The sequence below is a fragment of the Onychostruthus taczanowskii genome, unplaced genomic scaffold, assembly GCF_017590055.1.
Source record: "Onychostruthus taczanowskii isolate IOZ18803 unplaced genomic scaffold, ASM1759005v1 scaffold25, whole genome shotgun sequence".
NCBI classification, from domain to species: domain Eukaryota; kingdom Metazoa; phylum Chordata; class Aves; order Passeriformes; family Passeridae; genus Onychostruthus; species Onychostruthus taczanowskii.
In genome coordinates, this window is record NW_024499796.1 from 5,185,988 (window position 1) to 5,201,352 (window position 15,365).

General features: G+C 63.2%; 3 protein-coding genes across 6 annotated transcripts in view; all 3 read left to right on the forward strand.

The window, feature by feature from the left end:
• Positions 1-2,661, forward strand: part of ST6GALNAC4 (ST6 N-acetylgalactosaminide alpha-2,6-sialyltransferase 4) — a 2,982-nt gene extending 321 nt beyond the window's left edge. Inside the window, exons 1-6 of one of the 2 annotated variants that reach the window (XM_041406877.1) lie at positions 48-129; positions 426-502; positions 769-939; positions 1,093-1,505; positions 1,652-1,759; positions 1,841-2,661. In XM_041406877.1, the coding sequence (XP_041262811.1) occupies positions 491-502; positions 769-939; positions 1,093-1,505; positions 1,652-1,759; positions 1,841-2,030 (894 nt within the window). In that variant the 5' untranslated portion in view covers positions 48-129; positions 426-490 and the 3' untranslated portion in view covers positions 2,031-2,661. Of the gene's footprint in view, positions 1-47; positions 130-425; positions 503-768; positions 940-1,092; positions 1,506-1,651; positions 1,760-1,840 lie in introns of those variants that run through there. The other variant, XM_041406878.1, reaches the window with a different exon arrangement.
• A 968-nt stretch (positions 2,662-3,629) lies between these two features.
• ST6GALNAC6 (ST6 N-acetylgalactosaminide alpha-2,6-sialyltransferase 6) lies at positions 3,630-7,549 on the forward strand. Of its 2 annotated transcripts, none has more exons than XM_041406869.1 (7): positions 3,630-3,656; positions 4,092-4,206; positions 5,037-5,134; positions 5,264-5,443; positions 5,606-6,003; positions 6,191-6,298; positions 6,378-7,549. In XM_041406869.1, the coding sequence occupies exons 3-7, from the start codon at positions 5,120-5,122 to the stop codon at positions 6,565-6,567; spliced, it is 891 nt and encodes a 296-aa protein (XP_041262803.1). In that variant the 5' UTR covers positions 3,630-3,656; positions 4,092-4,206; positions 5,037-5,119; the 3' UTR covers positions 6,568-7,549. The 2 variants fall into 2 exon arrangements, with proteins under 2 accessions (XP_041262803.1, XP_041262802.1); XM_041406868.1 differs by having other exon boundaries at positions 5,070-5,134.
• A 1,571-nt stretch (positions 7,550-9,120) lies between these two features.
• AK1 (adenylate kinase 1) lies at positions 9,121-13,892 on the forward strand. 2 transcript variants are annotated; one of them, XM_041406883.1, is made up of 7 exons: positions 9,121-9,181; positions 10,436-10,478; positions 11,609-11,644; positions 12,167-12,330; positions 12,544-12,660; positions 13,178-13,369; positions 13,671-13,892. In XM_041406883.1, exons 2-7 carry the CDS (start codon positions 10,469-10,471, stop codon positions 13,734-13,736), a joined length of 585 nt encoding a protein of 194 aa, XP_041262817.1. In that variant the 5' UTR covers positions 9,121-9,181; positions 10,436-10,468; the 3' UTR covers positions 13,737-13,892. The 2 variants fall into 2 exon arrangements, with proteins under 2 accessions (XP_041262817.1, XP_041262816.1); XM_041406882.1 differs by lacking the exon at positions 9,121-9,181 and adding an exon at positions 10,190-10,239.
• Positions 13,893-15,365: the final 1,473 nt, after the last annotated feature.

The window sequence follows — 15,365 nt, forward strand, 5'->3', positions numbered from 1 at the left end:
CGGGGCGGGGCGGGCGGCCGGGGGCGGTCCCGGTGCCGGTTCCGGCTGTGCCAGCTCGGCTCCGCCCCGCCGCGGCCCGCCAGCCCCACTCCGGGCGGGATGCAGGACCCGCCGGTGGCTCCCGGCTCGGTGAGTGCGGCCGGCACCGGGAACCGGGGATGCTGCGCCGGGGAGACACCCCGGCCCCGAGCCCTGCCCGGCGGGGCGGCACCCGCGGAGCCACGGGGGGAACTGCACCCGGAGGGGGGAACTGCACACGTGGGAGACCCCGGGGAATAGGAATGAGGATGCGGGGGGGTCCCGGTAATGGCTTCGGGGGTGTCCCGGCACCAGGCGCGGAGGGGAGCCCGGGGCGTTGGGGACCGGCGCGATCCCGCTTGGCGACCTCGCCCCGGGTGCCGCCGCTGAGCCCGCTCCGCTTGCAGGGTGCGAGCCCCCACCCTCCCGGTGACCCCCGGACCCCGCCCGGGGATTCGCCAGCCCCCCGAGGATGAAGACGCTGGTGAGTACCCGCTGGGGCAGGGGCGAGGGGCCGGAGGGGGCTGAGCCCGGCTGCTGCCGGTGCCCGCGGGCGGCACCGAGCCCGTAGGGCGTGCGGGCATCGCCGCTGCAGGCAGTGAACCGGGCCCGGCACCCCGCACCGCTCCCCCCAGTACACCTCAGCACCCTCCGAGGGGCAGCTCCCCCATGGCCACGGGGCCACCGGCATCCGGCGCGGGGCCGGTGCACGTGGGCAGGCCCGGAGAACTCCACCCGCTCCGCTTCCAGGTCCGGCTCTTCCTAACGCTGGTGTGCGCGGCGGTGGCGGCGGTGCTGTACATCCTGCTCTGCTACCACGCCCGTGTGCAGCCCTGCTGCTCGGCCCCGGGGCTGCGGGACAGCCCCACCGCATCCAGCGTCCGCAGCTTCCAGGGCTACAGCCGCGTTCCCGACGGGAAGGTGCGTGGGGATGGGGCAGGGCTGGGGCCGGTGTGGCAGCTCGGCCCACCTGTGCCTCAGTTTTCCTGTCCCTTTGGGACGGACAGGCAGGGGCTGTGGTGTACCCAGCTGCTGCGGGAGGGAAGGAGGGGCTGACGGTGCCTCTCCCCACAGCCGCTGGAGCGAGCGCTGTGCCGCCACTGCGCCGTGGTCTCCAGCTCGGGGCAGATGCTGGGCTCACAGCTGGGACAGGCCATCGACGGGCAGGAGTGCGTGCTGCGCATGAACCATGCCCCCACCAGCGGCTACGAGCAGGACGTGGGGGCACGCAGCACTATCCGGGTGGTCTCGCACACCAGCGTCCCGCTGCTGCTGGGGAACCAGCCCTACTTCTTCCAGCAGTCCCAAGAGACCCTTTACTTCATCTGGGGGCCAGCAAAAAAGATGAACAGGGAGAAGATGGGCTCAACCTACCAGGCGCTGGTCAAGGTGATGGAGAAGTACCCCCAGCTGCAGATCTACACCCTCACCGAGGAGAAGATGACATACTGTGACGACGTCTTCCAGAACGAGACAGGGAAGAACAGGTACTGCTGGCTCCTGAGGTCAGGAGGTCTCATCGGGCTCCCTCACATACCTGTCCCCCGCATCAAGCACCTGTGGTGGTGGCACTACCACCCAGGTGGGCCAGCAGCAGTGCCACCCACTCCATTGTGACCACGATGCTTTGCAGGATGAAATCCGGCTCCTTCCTGAGCACGGGCTGGTTCACCATGATCCTGGCCATGGAGCTGTGCGAGCAGATCTGTGTCTTTGGCATGGTCAGCGACAGCTACTGCAGGTGTGGAGGGGGTGGCAGGGGCAGGTGAGGGGTGGTCTGGTGTCCCCCCAAGTCCCACACTCACCCTGTCCCCTCCTCCAGGGAAAAGAACCACTCCAGCGTGCCGTACCACTACTTTGAGAAGGGCCGGCTGGACGAGTGCAAGATGTACCTGATGCACGAGCAAGCTCGCCGGGCCGGGCACCGCTTCATCACCGAGAAAGCCATCTTCTCCCGCTGGGCCAAGAGGAGGAACATTGTCTTCAAGCACCCATCCTGGGCAGGCAGGTAGGGCGCCAGCCACGGGGTGAGGCGGCAGGACCTCGGCGGCAGGACCTCAGCGGCAGGGCGGCTCCCATCCTGCAGCAACACGTCTCAGCTCTGCCAGTGGCACGGTTGGACACCTTTTGCCGAGCCCTGGAGCAGGGAGTCTCCGTCTCTGCAGCAGCAGTGCCTGTTTCCCCAGCTGGTGGATGGGCTGGGAACCCCCTGTTGGTACATGGGGGACATGAGCCAGACCCATGCAGCCCCACCAGCTCCAAACGCCTGCCTGGATGGACCCAGGGAGACCTGATTTTCTGCTCTCTCTACTAGGAGGAATATTTAATTCAGGATTAGATATGCTGCTGGACTCCAGCAGGACATGGGGCAGAAATGCTCAGCCCCACCAGGGCCACAAACTGGTGCCTCACACGGACGAAGCTCTACTGTGGTCCTTGCCCCACTCGAGCCCTCTGGACAGTGCAGGGTGTGCGGTGCAGGCAGCTGGATCCAGGCTCTGCCTTCTGCTGCTTGGTGCCTGCATCCCCTCAGCTGGGAAGCCCTGGAGCCACCTGTGCCCTAGGGGCTACAAGTTGCCTTGTCACAAGTGTCCTTGGATTCAGACCAAAGCAAACGTGGCCATTAAAATTGTTTTTAAGTCAGTGGTGCCCCTTGCTGTGCCCCTTGCTGTGCCCCTTGTGGCTGCAGGACAGGACAGGGAGTGAGGGAGGGGGGATACTCAACACCTCATCACAGGCTGCCAGGCTATAAATAAGAGGGAGAGGTGATAAGGGGGTAGAGCTGAGCCTAAACATGGAAGAGGGTGCTGAAAGCAGTTGAGGTTGTTTGGGAACCAGCAACTGCATCTCTGCAGGATGACTGCTGGGTCTGGGGTGATCCTCAGTCCCACAGAGCTCAGTGCTGCTGGGCTGTCACAGGGCACTGGCAGCTCCCATGTCCCTGGAGAGATGGGACACGCCATGGGCAAGTGCATGGCCCTGAGCCCACAGCAGCCCTTTGAACATGTAAACAGATGCCACATGTTTGGGTGGGTCCGGTGCTATCTGGGGAACCAGGGGTGAGAGGAGGAGCAGAGATGAGAGAGGGTGCAGTGAGGAGCGAGTGGTCTAGGAACTGGTGGTGCTGCCAGGGCTGGTTCCTGCAGGGCAGTGCATCACCGGCACAGCGGAGCCAGAATCGCTCTGGACAGGCGTCAGGGATGCAAGTCCCTGCCAGCGGTGGAGCCGTCCCCCTGCGCCACGAAACCCCCCCGAGCTGGGCCCGGGGCTGCCGGGCCAGCGCGGGGGAGAGCTCGGCATCCCGGCAATGCGCTGCGCCCGGCAGCGGGCAGGCACGGCGCGCTGCTCCTGGCACAGCCGGGCAGCGCTGCCCCATCCCCGCTGCCCTCGGCGACCGGGGAATCAGTCCCGGTCTTTCCCGGCTCTCCCGATCCCGGGAGGGCGGCACTAGGATCTAGCGGCTCTCCCGATCCTGGGGAGGGCGGCACTAGGACCCGGCGGTGTTCCCGATCCCGGGAGGGCGGCACGGGGATCTAGCGGCTCTCCCGATCCCGGGAGGGCGGCACTAGGACCCGGCCTGGGCAGCGGTAGCGGCGCGGTCGGTATCGGCAGCGGTATCAGTAACGGCAGCGGTAACGGTAACGGTACCGGCAGCGGCAGCGGTATCGATATCGGCAGCGGGATCGATATCGGCAGCGGTATCGATATCGGCAGCGGTATCGCGGTGTCGGGGCGCGCTGCGGGCCGGAGCGCTCGGTGGCGCTGGCGCGTCCCCGCCGGGCCCGTGCAGCCGGTGCAGGGGCGGAAGGCGCCGTGGCCGGGCGGGCCAGCGCCCCTGCCCCGGGGCCGGTGTACAGGGGTTGGAGGGGCAGGAAGGGTCCCGCTCCCTCCCGTGTCGCCGGGGCTGGGGGATGCTCCCCGGGGCGGGGGAGGACTCGCACGTAGGAGTGCCGGGAGGCTCGCACCCGGGGCCGGGAGGGTTTTCCCTTCCCGGAGGGCGGGAGGGTTCGCATCCGGGGCTGGGGGACCCCCGGCGGAGGAGGGGCCGGGTCTGAAGCAGCGTTCTCCCGCAGAGCGGCAGTGTGAGCCCCGCTGCCGGCCATGGCCGGGCCCGCCGGAGGGGCCGGGCCGCGCCCGCCGCCCGCGGGGCGCAGGAGGTGACGGAGCCCTCATGAGAGCCCCCAGCAGGTGAGGCCGCGGGGCCCGCCGGGACCCCTCCCTGCATGGCCCGAGAGCTGTGGAGGGAGCGAAGGGGGGTCCGGGAGTGGGGGTCCCCTCAGCATCCCCAGCCTTTGCGCGATGAAACCCCTCAGCATCAGCACGCCGGCCGTGGCCTGGGCTCCCCGGGCAGGCTGGTGCCTTCTGGCGCCACCACCGGCCCTGAGGGCCTTTCGAGGTGTCAGCTCCCCCCAGGGGTTGATCTCAAGCTGTTGCATAATTTTCCTTGCGACAATTAGTAAAGAGGTTTCAGTGGTTTTTAATTTCCCTTTGCTTGGAGCGCTGCAGGAATGGCTGGGACTCACTAACCAGGGCTCCCAAAACTAAACTGGGTCAGTCCACTTGGAGTGGAAGACAGAGTGGGTCCCGGGGCTGGAGAGGTCCCTGCAGGTCTGCTGGATGCAATCCCATGCGTGCACTGTGTGGGGCAGGTCTCACTTCCTTCCATTCCCTCCTGATCCAAGGCTCCTGTGGCGGTGGTTTTAATGGAATTTCACTGCACGAGCAGCAGGTTGACCCTCCCTAACCCTGCGGTTTGAGTGGTTTCATCCCCACGAGGGGAGGATAATCCTCCCTGGACCCAGCTTAACGTGGGGATTCCCCAGGCACAAGCTTCGGCTGGCTTTGGCTCTTTCACACCTCGGAGTCTGCCCAGCCTCTGTCAACAGCGTTTCTTTTCCCCTCATAAATTCCGGGGGATTGTTCTCCTCTTCAGAGGGGGACCTGGTGACTCGTCCTGTGTACCTGTACCCCCCACCTGGGGACAATGGGCCAGGCTGGGGTGACCACATGCCTTGCAGGTGCCAGGCTGGGGGTGACCACATGCCTTGCAGGTGCTCGCGGGACGCCGGCAATCGCTGTGTGCTGAGGCTGGCACAGAGACATGAGTGGCAGCACGGTGAGTGCCACAGAATCACCTCGGGGACCTCCTGGGACAGCAGGCAATCCTGCTGGAGTGCCTTGGGAGAGGGGTGGATGCACCCCCGTGGGGTGGGGGCAGCGGCTGACGCTGTCCCCCCGCCCGCAGAGCCAGCGCGCCGCCGCCCTGGGGGTCCTCTTTGCCCTGATCATGTTGCTGATCATCTACAGCTCCGGCAACGGGAGCGAGGTCTTCCCCTACAGCCGCCTGCGGGGCAGAGCCCGCCGGCCCCCCGACCTCAAGAAGTGGGGGGTGAAAAGCGGGTACCTGCCCGTCTGCGGGAACAAGGTACGGGCTGGGCACAGGGCCTGGGCGGTGACACAGGGGCTGTCCCTCTGCTGGCATCCAGCCGAACTGTCCCCTGCCGAGGACAGCGGCTCCGCAGGGAGCAGTACCCTGTCCACGGTGACATCAAAAGTCACCTGCTGACCCTGCACTTGTCATCGCCAGACCCTGACTGCCCGCTGCCACCAATGCGTCATTGTCACCAGCTCCAGCCACCTCCTGGGCACCCACCTGGGCACGGCCATTGACGGGGCTGAGTGCACCATCCGCATGAACGATGCTCCCACCACAGGCTACAATGCCGATGTGGGCAACAAGACCAGCTTCCGCGTGGTGGCCCACTCCAGCCTCTACCGTGTCCTGAAGCGGCCCCAGGAGTTCGTCAACAAGACCCCAGAGACCATCTTCATCTTCTGGGGGCCGCCCACCAAGATGCAGAAGAGCCTCCTGAAGATCATCCAGCGTGTCTGCGCCTCGTTCCCCAACATGACAGCCTACGTTGTGTCCCCCGGCCGCATGAAGCAGTTTGATGACCTGTTCCGAGGAGAGACAGGGAAGGACAGGTGCCTCAGAGCCACCTCTCGTGCTGTGTCCCCCTTTCTCCAGGTTCCCAAGACAGAGCTGACTCTTGGAGCTGCTTCATGGGCTGCAGCATTGAGCTGGGAGTCCCTGAGGCGCGCTGGGCGCACTGAGGGGGTCCATCATCCACATCACCTCACCCCTGTCATTCCTGTTGTTTCCCCTCCCCAGGGAGAAGTCTCGCTCGTGGCTCAGCACTGGCTGGTTCACCATGGTGATCGCGGTGGAGCTGTGCGACGCCATCCACGTCTACGGCATGGTGCCACCCAGCTACTGCGGGTGAGGAGACCCCCAGGCCCCCACCCCAGCGCCCTGACCCCACCGTGGGGCTCACCCCGTGTTTCTTTCCCCACTGCAGCCGCCACCCCCCACCCCGGCGCCTGCCCTACCACTACTATGAGCCCAAGGGCCCTGACGAGTGCACAACCTACATCCACAACGAGCGAAGCCGCCGCGGCAACCACCACCGCTTCATCACTGAGAAGAGGGTCTTTGCCAGCTGGGCCGGCCTCTACAACATCACCTTCTCCCACCCCACCTGGACCTAGGGGCTGCCCCACGCCTGCTGGGCAGACCCCTGCAGCTGGGATGGATGGGGGATCCCCTGCATCCCCCTGGGAGTGGTGGGATTCATGGTCCTCCCACAGGACCACTGCTGTTGTGCATGGTGGCTCCTTGCCCCTGGGATGTGTTGAGTTTTGAGCTGGTTTATGGGGATCAGGTGGTGAATGTAAGATTTGGGGTGTCCCCCGTCCATGTGCAGGACACTTGGGTGTGATATCCTGCCCCATCCTGGTCCAGGCACATTGCAGCCCCTGTGAGGCTGTAAGGGGGTTCCAAGTCCCCTCAGCTCAGCTTTGGGGTCACCACAGTGACTTTCCCCCAACCATCTGGGTGAGGAGACCCACTCTTGGAGCTCATCCCCCCTGCCATCCTCAGCCCCTCATCCCCATCCTCCGTCATCCTTCTCACAGCAGAACCCCACAGTTCTTGGTGGGACCCCACAGGGGTGACATTACCACCCTCCCTGTCCCAGCACCCCAAAAACACCAGCCCCTCCCAGCACTGCTGCGCCCCACACTGCCAAAACCTTTTCTAACGAAGATGGGATTTTTTGGAGCTTTTAGGGGGTTTTGGCTTTTTTTCTCCCCACTTCTAATTCTGGGGTTTCTACTTGGGTTTCCTGGATGAAGGACTGAGCAGGGGCTGCTCATTACTGGAAACAAAGGGCCAGCAGCTGCCTGTGAACAATTTAGAAGTGGGCAGGTAGTGGGGGGAAGTGGTGCCTGGTGGCACCGTATAGCTGGGACAGGACTTTATTATTAATTTCTCAGCAGCAGAGAAGTTGATCTGGGGAAAGCACCTAAATTTGGTGTGTTTGGGTGCTGAGCCTTGGCAGGAATCCATTCCTCAGTTTCCCTCTGGCTGTGGCTGGGGTTCTGGGGGGCTGGGTGCTGAGGGAAGCATGGGGCACCCGTGTTTTGTAATTGTTTGTACAGGAATAAATATTGCTGCAGTCTGGTACCTTGAGCCATGGCTCTGGACGGGTTTTTGGGGATGATGGCAGTGACCCCCAGCAATACTGGTCCCTGGGCACTCAGGGGGTGCAGCAAGGTGACCAGCATGTCCAGCTGGGATCCATGTCCAGTCCCTGACTGACTCCAGCTCCGACAGTGACAGGTGACAGCTGAGACCTCCCCAGCTTGTGTCACCCTCAGCCAGGTGCCCTGGGGTCACAGAGTCTTGGGAGGGGGTCTCTGCAGCCACAGAGGAAGAGGAAGGGCAGGTAAGGACTGGGAGGTCACCACTGCCTGTCTCAAAGTCTGGTGGCACAGAAGGACTTTGCCATGAGATGGGCACAGAAGGGAGCAGCACGGTGGCACTGGCTCTGGGCCTGGTCTGGCACATCCTGGGTAACACATCCGGACAAGCTGTGGAGGGGCAGCTGCTCATACACACAGCACTGCTCAAACAGATCACCCCAACTTATGGGATAGACAGCAAGCCAACAACCAAAGCTCCTCTTCCCACTGCTGAATTCATAAGAGAAATTTGAGATAAGGAGGTACTGTTGTCCGAGCATTATCTCAGATTAGGGGTGGTAAACAAAACTGAGGGAGAAGAATGTGTCACTGATAACACAAAGAATCCACAAGGAAAGCCAGCCAGGTAAGTGGTGGATGGGATCAGCTCCAGCTGGGTGGAAGGCAGTTCTGGCAGGGGGAGATCACACCCACGGACTAGACTGGAAGAGAAAGACTGAGCATGGGATTAATTAGCATTAGAAGAGAGGGAATCACTTAACCAAGGGAATAAAGGAACTATGTGGCCAATGAGCATTAATGCCTTCATTTGCAAAAATGTATAAATAGTGAGAAGTTTTCAACAGCCTCGGGACCCCCCCACCACCAGGAAGACCAGGGTGAGGAAGGACCAACAGGATGCTGAGGGATCCAGGGGTGGTGAAATCTTCTGCTTGACTGATCTCTCTCTTTCCCCCACACGCACAATCCCTCTTTTCTATTTATTTCTCTACCTCACATTTTATTATTAAATAAAATCTGTACTATTGGCTTTGGCATCCGGCATCTCTCACTGAGCAGATGTTAACAAGGACACACCCCCGGGGTTTTACACCCCTGGAGCTGAGGGAGAGGGGTGTGTAAGCTGGGAGTGGGGACATAGGGATGGGATGGGGACATAAGGACATTAGGGACAAGGATGGTGACAGTAGGGATGGGATGGGAATGGGAGCATGGGGATCGGATGGGGACATTAGGGATGGACATAGGGACGGGGGCATGAGGGTATTAGGGACAAGGATGGGGACATTAGGGACACGAATGAGGACTAAGGAGAGGAATGGGGATATGAGAACGGAATGGGGGCAGAAAAAGGGAGGCGACATGAGGACGGTGACACGAAAAGCATTCCCGTCCGAGGAGCTGGGGGAGCGGGGCGCCCCGGAGACCCCAGAGCCGGCAGGGTGGGGGCTCCCCCGCACCCCCGAGCCGTGCGGGTTTCACCGCGTCCTCGCGGCGCCGGCTGCGCGGGCACCGCCGCGCCGCCCCCGTGCCCCGGCCGGACCGGCGGCTTTGGCCGCGTACCGTGGCGGGCCCGGGCGGCGGCGGGGCCGGGTCGGTGCGGGACCCTCGGGGCCAGGTGGGTGCGGGACTCGCGGAGCCGGGTCAGGCTGGGCCGGGACCCTGGGGGCCCGGGCGGGCACCGTGCCAGCGGCGGGCCCGGGCAGCGCGGGGGGCTTTGCTTGGCAAAGCGAGGGGTGGCGGGGCCCTGCGGGGCTGCTGGAGCAGCCCGGGCCCGGGGCTCGGGTCCCGGGGAGGGGCTGCGGCGCGCTGGCCGCCGATGGAAGGGGAGCGGTGCGCTGGAGCTGGCGGGGGGCTGAGATCGCGGGGGGCACCCCCCAGGGGCCTTGGCTGGGTAGTCACAAGGCCACCCTGAGCCCCCTCCCCAGCCCCGAGCCGAGCGGGCCAGCGCCCCCCGTCGCCTCTGGAGCGGTCACCTCCGCATCACCCTCACCTGCGCCCGCGGGAGCGGCACCGCGCTGGGTCAGGCACCCAGCTCGCACTGAGGGCCGGGGCTGCCCGCAGCCCCCTGCCACCCCACCAGGGCTGCTGCCGGCTGTCCTGGGTCTCTGCACCCCGCAGTTAGGCACCCGGGGGTCCCGCGCTCCCCAAACCCCGTGGGGACATCTCAGGACTTTGTCCCCGCAGCGCTGGTGGGATGTGACCCGGTGCCGGTTTCAGCCCGGCCATTCTTAGCCCCTGCCCTTTCGAGGTTGTAACACGACCTGGCAGCGGCTGCGGGCTCCTCTGGCCACGGGATGCCCCCTCCCTGCACCCCGTCCAGCCGGTTTGGGGTGACGCACCGTGGCCAAGCAGGTCGGCTGCTGCGGGGCTGGGTGTGGGCAGCTGGGGTGGCCAAACACGCCCTCGAGGTCCTGGGGGTGCAGCGGGGTGCTGCAACCCCCTCCTTAGGACACCCCCCTCAAACCAGCCCGTGGGGAGCTGGGGGTGCTGCCTGCATCCCTCGGTGTTGTGGTGGCACCGGGCATCCCCAGCGGGTTTCCTGCTGTCGGGCAGCACCCCAGGCATTGGGATGTGGGCAGGGCAGGGGAGGAAGCCGGCAACGTCACCACGCGTCACCCGGCATGGGGATGCCCTTACCGCAGCCGGATGCGGAGGGTGACTGCTGGCAGCCAGGTGAGTGATGGCCGCAGAAGCAGAGATCGCTCAGCTCGCTATTCCAGGGCCGAGACAGGAGTTGTGTCTTCTGTCCCATCCCCCCAGTCTGGCCTTGGAGCTGGGCACCATCATGGTCAAAAAGGGAGACCCTATTTCTCCCCAGACTCTCGGTGACCTGATGTGCTGAGTTGTTTATCCTGCTCTTTTCCGGCAGCCTTAAGTGCTTCTGTGCCTGGACCACGGCAGCATGTCGACAGGTGAGTGATCCATCTCCCTGCATGCATTCCAGCTGCATCCGTCCCCTCAGTGTCCCCTGCATCCATTCCCTCTGCATCTCCCTGTCTCCCTTCTAGCCTTTTCTTTGGTTGTCCTTTGCATCAATCCCCCCTGGAATTAATCCCCTTTGTCCCCCCTGCACCCATCCCCTCTGCATGCCCCTGTCCCCCTTTGGTTCCCCCCTGCATCCATCCCCTTGGTCCCCCCCATCCACCCGCTCTGCATTCCCCTTCCCTCCCTGCCTCTGTCCCCTCTGTCCTCCCCTGCATTTGTCCCCATTACGTGCAGCCCTGGTCCTGTTTGCATTCCCCCCCTCCACGTGCCCCTGTGTCCTTGCCTCCCTCTCTTCTGTCCATCCCCCTGTCCCTCCAGCCCCCCCACATGCCCCACATCCCATTGGTCCCTGCCAGACACTTGGCTCCATCCCCAGTTCTGGGGAGCGCTGGGTGCCAAGGAGCTGAAATTTCATCCAGCTGTAATCAGGAGATGGGAAAGTGGCCCCAGAGCAGCTCAACTTTATTTTTAGCTCTGCTTCCCCCTTCGGCATCCCACCCTGGCATCACCCCACACCACGGCTGGTGCACAGATCCCACAGGTGGTGAGAACCCTGTGCCAGGGTGCTGGGCAGGGGACGGGGTGCTCAGTGCCACTTGCACGTCGGCCACCAAGGGACCAGGGACCGATGCTGGGGTCCAGGGACTGCCAGGGTTGTGCCAGGTGCTCGAGGTGGCCGTGCCAAGCCGAGCCTGCCACGGCCCCGGTTAGCCCAGCGGGGTGAGAAGCCGGCCATAGGGATGGATGAGGCCAGTCCCTGCCTGCAGTGGAGCCGTGGACAGTGAGCACCTCTGGGACACCACGTGGCACTGGAATTCCAGCCCCATGGCCGAGGTGCCGTGGGGTCTTTGTGCTCAGACGTGGCCAGACATCCCAGCCTGCCCAGGTGACCAGGACACACGTCTGCTTCCCTCTCCATCTTCTCCCCAGGACTCTCCTGGATCGGTCCCCTCTATCCCCAGGGATGCCTGCCCTGGATTTGGCACCCCCTGGGGACACCTCACTCCCTGATGGACCTTTTGGCTTTTGATAATTTATTTTTCTTTCTCTTTTCCAGAAAAGCTCAAGCAGCACAAAATCATCTTTGTGGTGGGTAAGTCTGTGTCCAGGTCCTGTCACTGGTGGGGTCAGGCCAGGCCTTTTCCCTGTACCTCTAGACTGGAGAAACAGGGCTGGAGGCTGAGACTGGGCTATTCCCAGGCACTGTGGAATGGCCATAGCTCCAGCTTGGCTCCTCAAGGCCACATGGGGTATGCTGGGACCAGGAGGGCACCTCTGGCCAGGCATGGGGTGGCAGCATCTGGGGTGATGTGACAGTAAATCACTGGGGGTTGATGTGACAACAAATCCCTGGGAGGTAATGTGACAAAACCCTGGTGGTGATGCCTGGGTGCCATCAGGGTGTGGTGCCCACATGCCAATTCCCAGCAGCCCATGCCACCCCTGAGCACTTGGGCAACCTCAGGAGGAGCTCTGTCCATCCACTTGGTGCTGGGCTTGGGGACACCAACTGACATGTCACTGAGCTCTGAGGACTCCTGTGTGTCTGTGCTGCTGCTCCCATGTAGCCCTCCCTCTCCTCACCCATGGCTTGAGGCACACATGTGCCTTGCAGGTGGCCCTGGCTCGGGCAAAGGGACACAGTGTGAGAAGATCGTGCAGAAGTATGGCTACACCCACCTGTCCACGGGGGACCTGCTGCGGGCAGAGGTCAGCTCGGGCTCGGAGCGGGGCAAGAAGCTGCAGGCCATCATGGAGAAGGGAGAGCTGGTGCCCCTGGTGAGTCCCTACCAGCCACCAGCTGCCACATTATGGGGTGTGCAGGGGTGTCAGTGGGGCCACCACAGTAATGGTTGAACATGGCTCAGGCATTTCTGGCCCTGCCATCCCAGGGCGGGGTTTGCAGCAGGGATGCTGCAGGGACCCAGGGATGCTGGGTGGGAGTCCTGTTGTCCCATATCAGCTGTAGCAGCTCTGTCCTTCTCCCTCCAGGACACGGTGCTGGACATGCTGCGGGACGCCATGGTGGCCAAAGCAGACGTGTCCAAGGGCTTCCTGATCGACGGATACCCCCGCGAGGTGAAGCAGGGAGAGGAGTTTGAAAAGAAGGTGAGCACTGGTGCTGTGCTGTGCTGGGCCGTGCCACGCACCAGCTTAGCACAGGACTCAATCCAGCAGCAGCCTGGCCTCCCCATACCAGCAGAGATCACATCCCAGAAGGGTCTAAACTGGGCAGCAGGTCCCCCTGCCTCGGGGACAGCCTGTGCCCAGAGCACAGTGGGGGGGACCATGGTGTCCTCAGGCTGACAGAGCGTGACAACAGTGCTGACATGATGGTGGTGGCAGAGAGCCAGGGCTTGGCTGCAGTGTTCCTTTGCCTTCCTCTACATGGCCCTAGAGGCCGCTGGAAGAGTGTCCTGGTGCTCCCAAACCAAAGCAGTGGGAGGCAGGAGATGGTGTGGGAACATCTGTGTCCTGCTGGTCCCCAGACCCCTGTGGAGAGGGGCAGAGGGTAGTGCGGGGACATCTGTGACCCTCATGCTGACCACCACCACCCCCCCAAACCAAACCAGACCAGACCCACACCAACTCAGTGTGGTGACAGCCACGTCCCCTCTGTGCACAGATCGCGCCCCCCACGCTGCTGCTCTACGTGGATGCGGGGAAGGACACAATGGTGAAACGCCTGCTGAAGCGAGGAGAGACCAGCGGGAGGGTGGATGACAATGAGGAGACCATCAAGAAGCGTCTGGAGACCTACTACAAGGCCACTGAGCCTGTCATTGCCTTCTACAAGAGCAGAGGCATCGTCCGCCAGGTAAGGGAATGCGGCTGATGCCAGCAGCCCCAGCCCCACAGCCTGGGGCTTGTGTCCCAGGGGAGGGAAGTGGTGGATGGGGATGATGAGGGAAGCAGGAAAAATCAATCCTGCCTAGTTTGGGGTGGGCCTGACCCCCCTCATTCCCAACACGACCTCCTCCAAGGATGGCCTGCATTCCTTTGCCCTAAATGAGCCCTGGTCTCTTCACCCATGGCCAAAATGCATCCTTGGGAGAGTTCCAGTTGCTCTCGGATGAGAGCCCTCGGGCAAGTCCCCCAGCTATCCCCTCTGTACCCAGCTCAACGCCGAGGGCTCTGTGGAGGAGGTTTTCCAGCAGGTCTGCACCCACCTGGACTGCCTGTAACCGAACCCCCGGCCCCAATTCCCCCCAGTGCACTCCAGCAGAGACAGCGGAAGCGGCTTTATCCTGTTTTCGTGGACGGAGCCGTGCGGAGGAAATTTCAAGGACATTGTGTTTGGCTCTTTCCCGTCTCTCCCCAGTAAAGTTCACTTTAATGAATCCAGACTTTATCTTTTTCTTCTGTCGCAGGAAATGAGTTTTTCTTTCCAGCGTTTTTTTTTTTTTTCTCCCTCTCTGTCCTCCCCCCAGCCCCTCTGGAGCTGATTAAGGGCAGGAAGCGGGTGTTTATCCCGCCGGGGCAGCGGGATGCTGCGCTCAGAGGAAGGGAGGGAGCATCCCGGCCGCTCGCCCCGGCTTCCCAATCCGTGGCCTGCAGGGAGCCTGCGCCGGCATCCTCCAGCCAGTCCCGGCCGCCCTCGTTCTGTCCCGATTGCCGAAGCCCCTCGTGCTCTGGGTGTGTGTCCGGACACACAGGCAGCGTCTGAGCCGTGTCCTGCACACGCGTCTCAGCTCTCCCACTGCCCGCCAGGGGCTGGAGGCGACCGGATTTGGGATGGGGATTTCCACTACTTTCATGCCTCGGCATTTCCTTGTTTCTGTTGGCTGTCAGGGTTTTTTGGGGTACGCAGTGGCTGCGCTGTGATGGTTTGTAGTGGCACGATGCCCTGGAGTGGGGTGTTCCCTGTCCTGCTGTGCCTGGACACTCACTGCTCAGCCCCTACCGCAGGGGATAAGGAATGCGCTGGGGACACCCAGATGAGCCCAGCCACCAGGCTGGTTGTTCTCCTGGCTGGGGGACTGGGTGGGTGCCCTCATGGTGGTGAGTCACAGAACCCCAGCAGATGGGCAGTTGTGGGTGCTGGTGTGGGGGATGGGGGATGTGGGGGCTCCCCAACACCCACAGAACCACACAGGCATAATGCCATAGCAGAGGGGCTGCAGTGGAGCTTGGGGACAGGGTTTACCCAGCCACAGGGAGGGCAGGAGGCAGCAGAGCTGCAACCCCAACAGGGCCCCCCACCACTTACTTTTGGGCTGCTGGGAGCTGGGCACGGAGCCAGGGGCTGGGAGGGCAGGAGGGGCGGCAGCGCTGGGGTCAGCCAAGGCCACGAGGCCAAGGAGTCAGAGTGGAGAAAGGAAGCCAGCAGGGAAAAAACAAAACTCCCCAAGACGAAAACCCAAACTCACCAGTCAGCCCGACGTCAGCCCCGTGCTCCGGGGCCACGAGGCACTGGCAGCGCTGGGGCACTGCGGGGAGGCAGGCGGGCAGGAAGGATGCAGCCATCCGGCCAGGGCTGGGACACTGCCAGCACCAGGATCTAGGGCTGGGGCTGGCGAGTGCTTGCCTCGTGCTGGTGGAACAAGGGGGCAGAGGGGTCGTGAGGTTTGGGACGCCATGGCCTAAAAGTGGGGAGGGGGAGACACATCTCTCTTGTGCCTCCAGCCCTGTGAGGGTGTGCTGTGAGTGTGCCTCAGTTTCCCCAGGTGGTTACCTGGGCAGGGAGTGGGACAGGGACCCTGCCCTGCTCCTCAGTATGGCCCTGAGTGCTTGGTGTTGAGGTTTAGATGCTCTTCCTCTGGTTTGAAATCTCAAGGCCATCCCATAAGCTGCGAGGGGGGAAGATGCTGTGC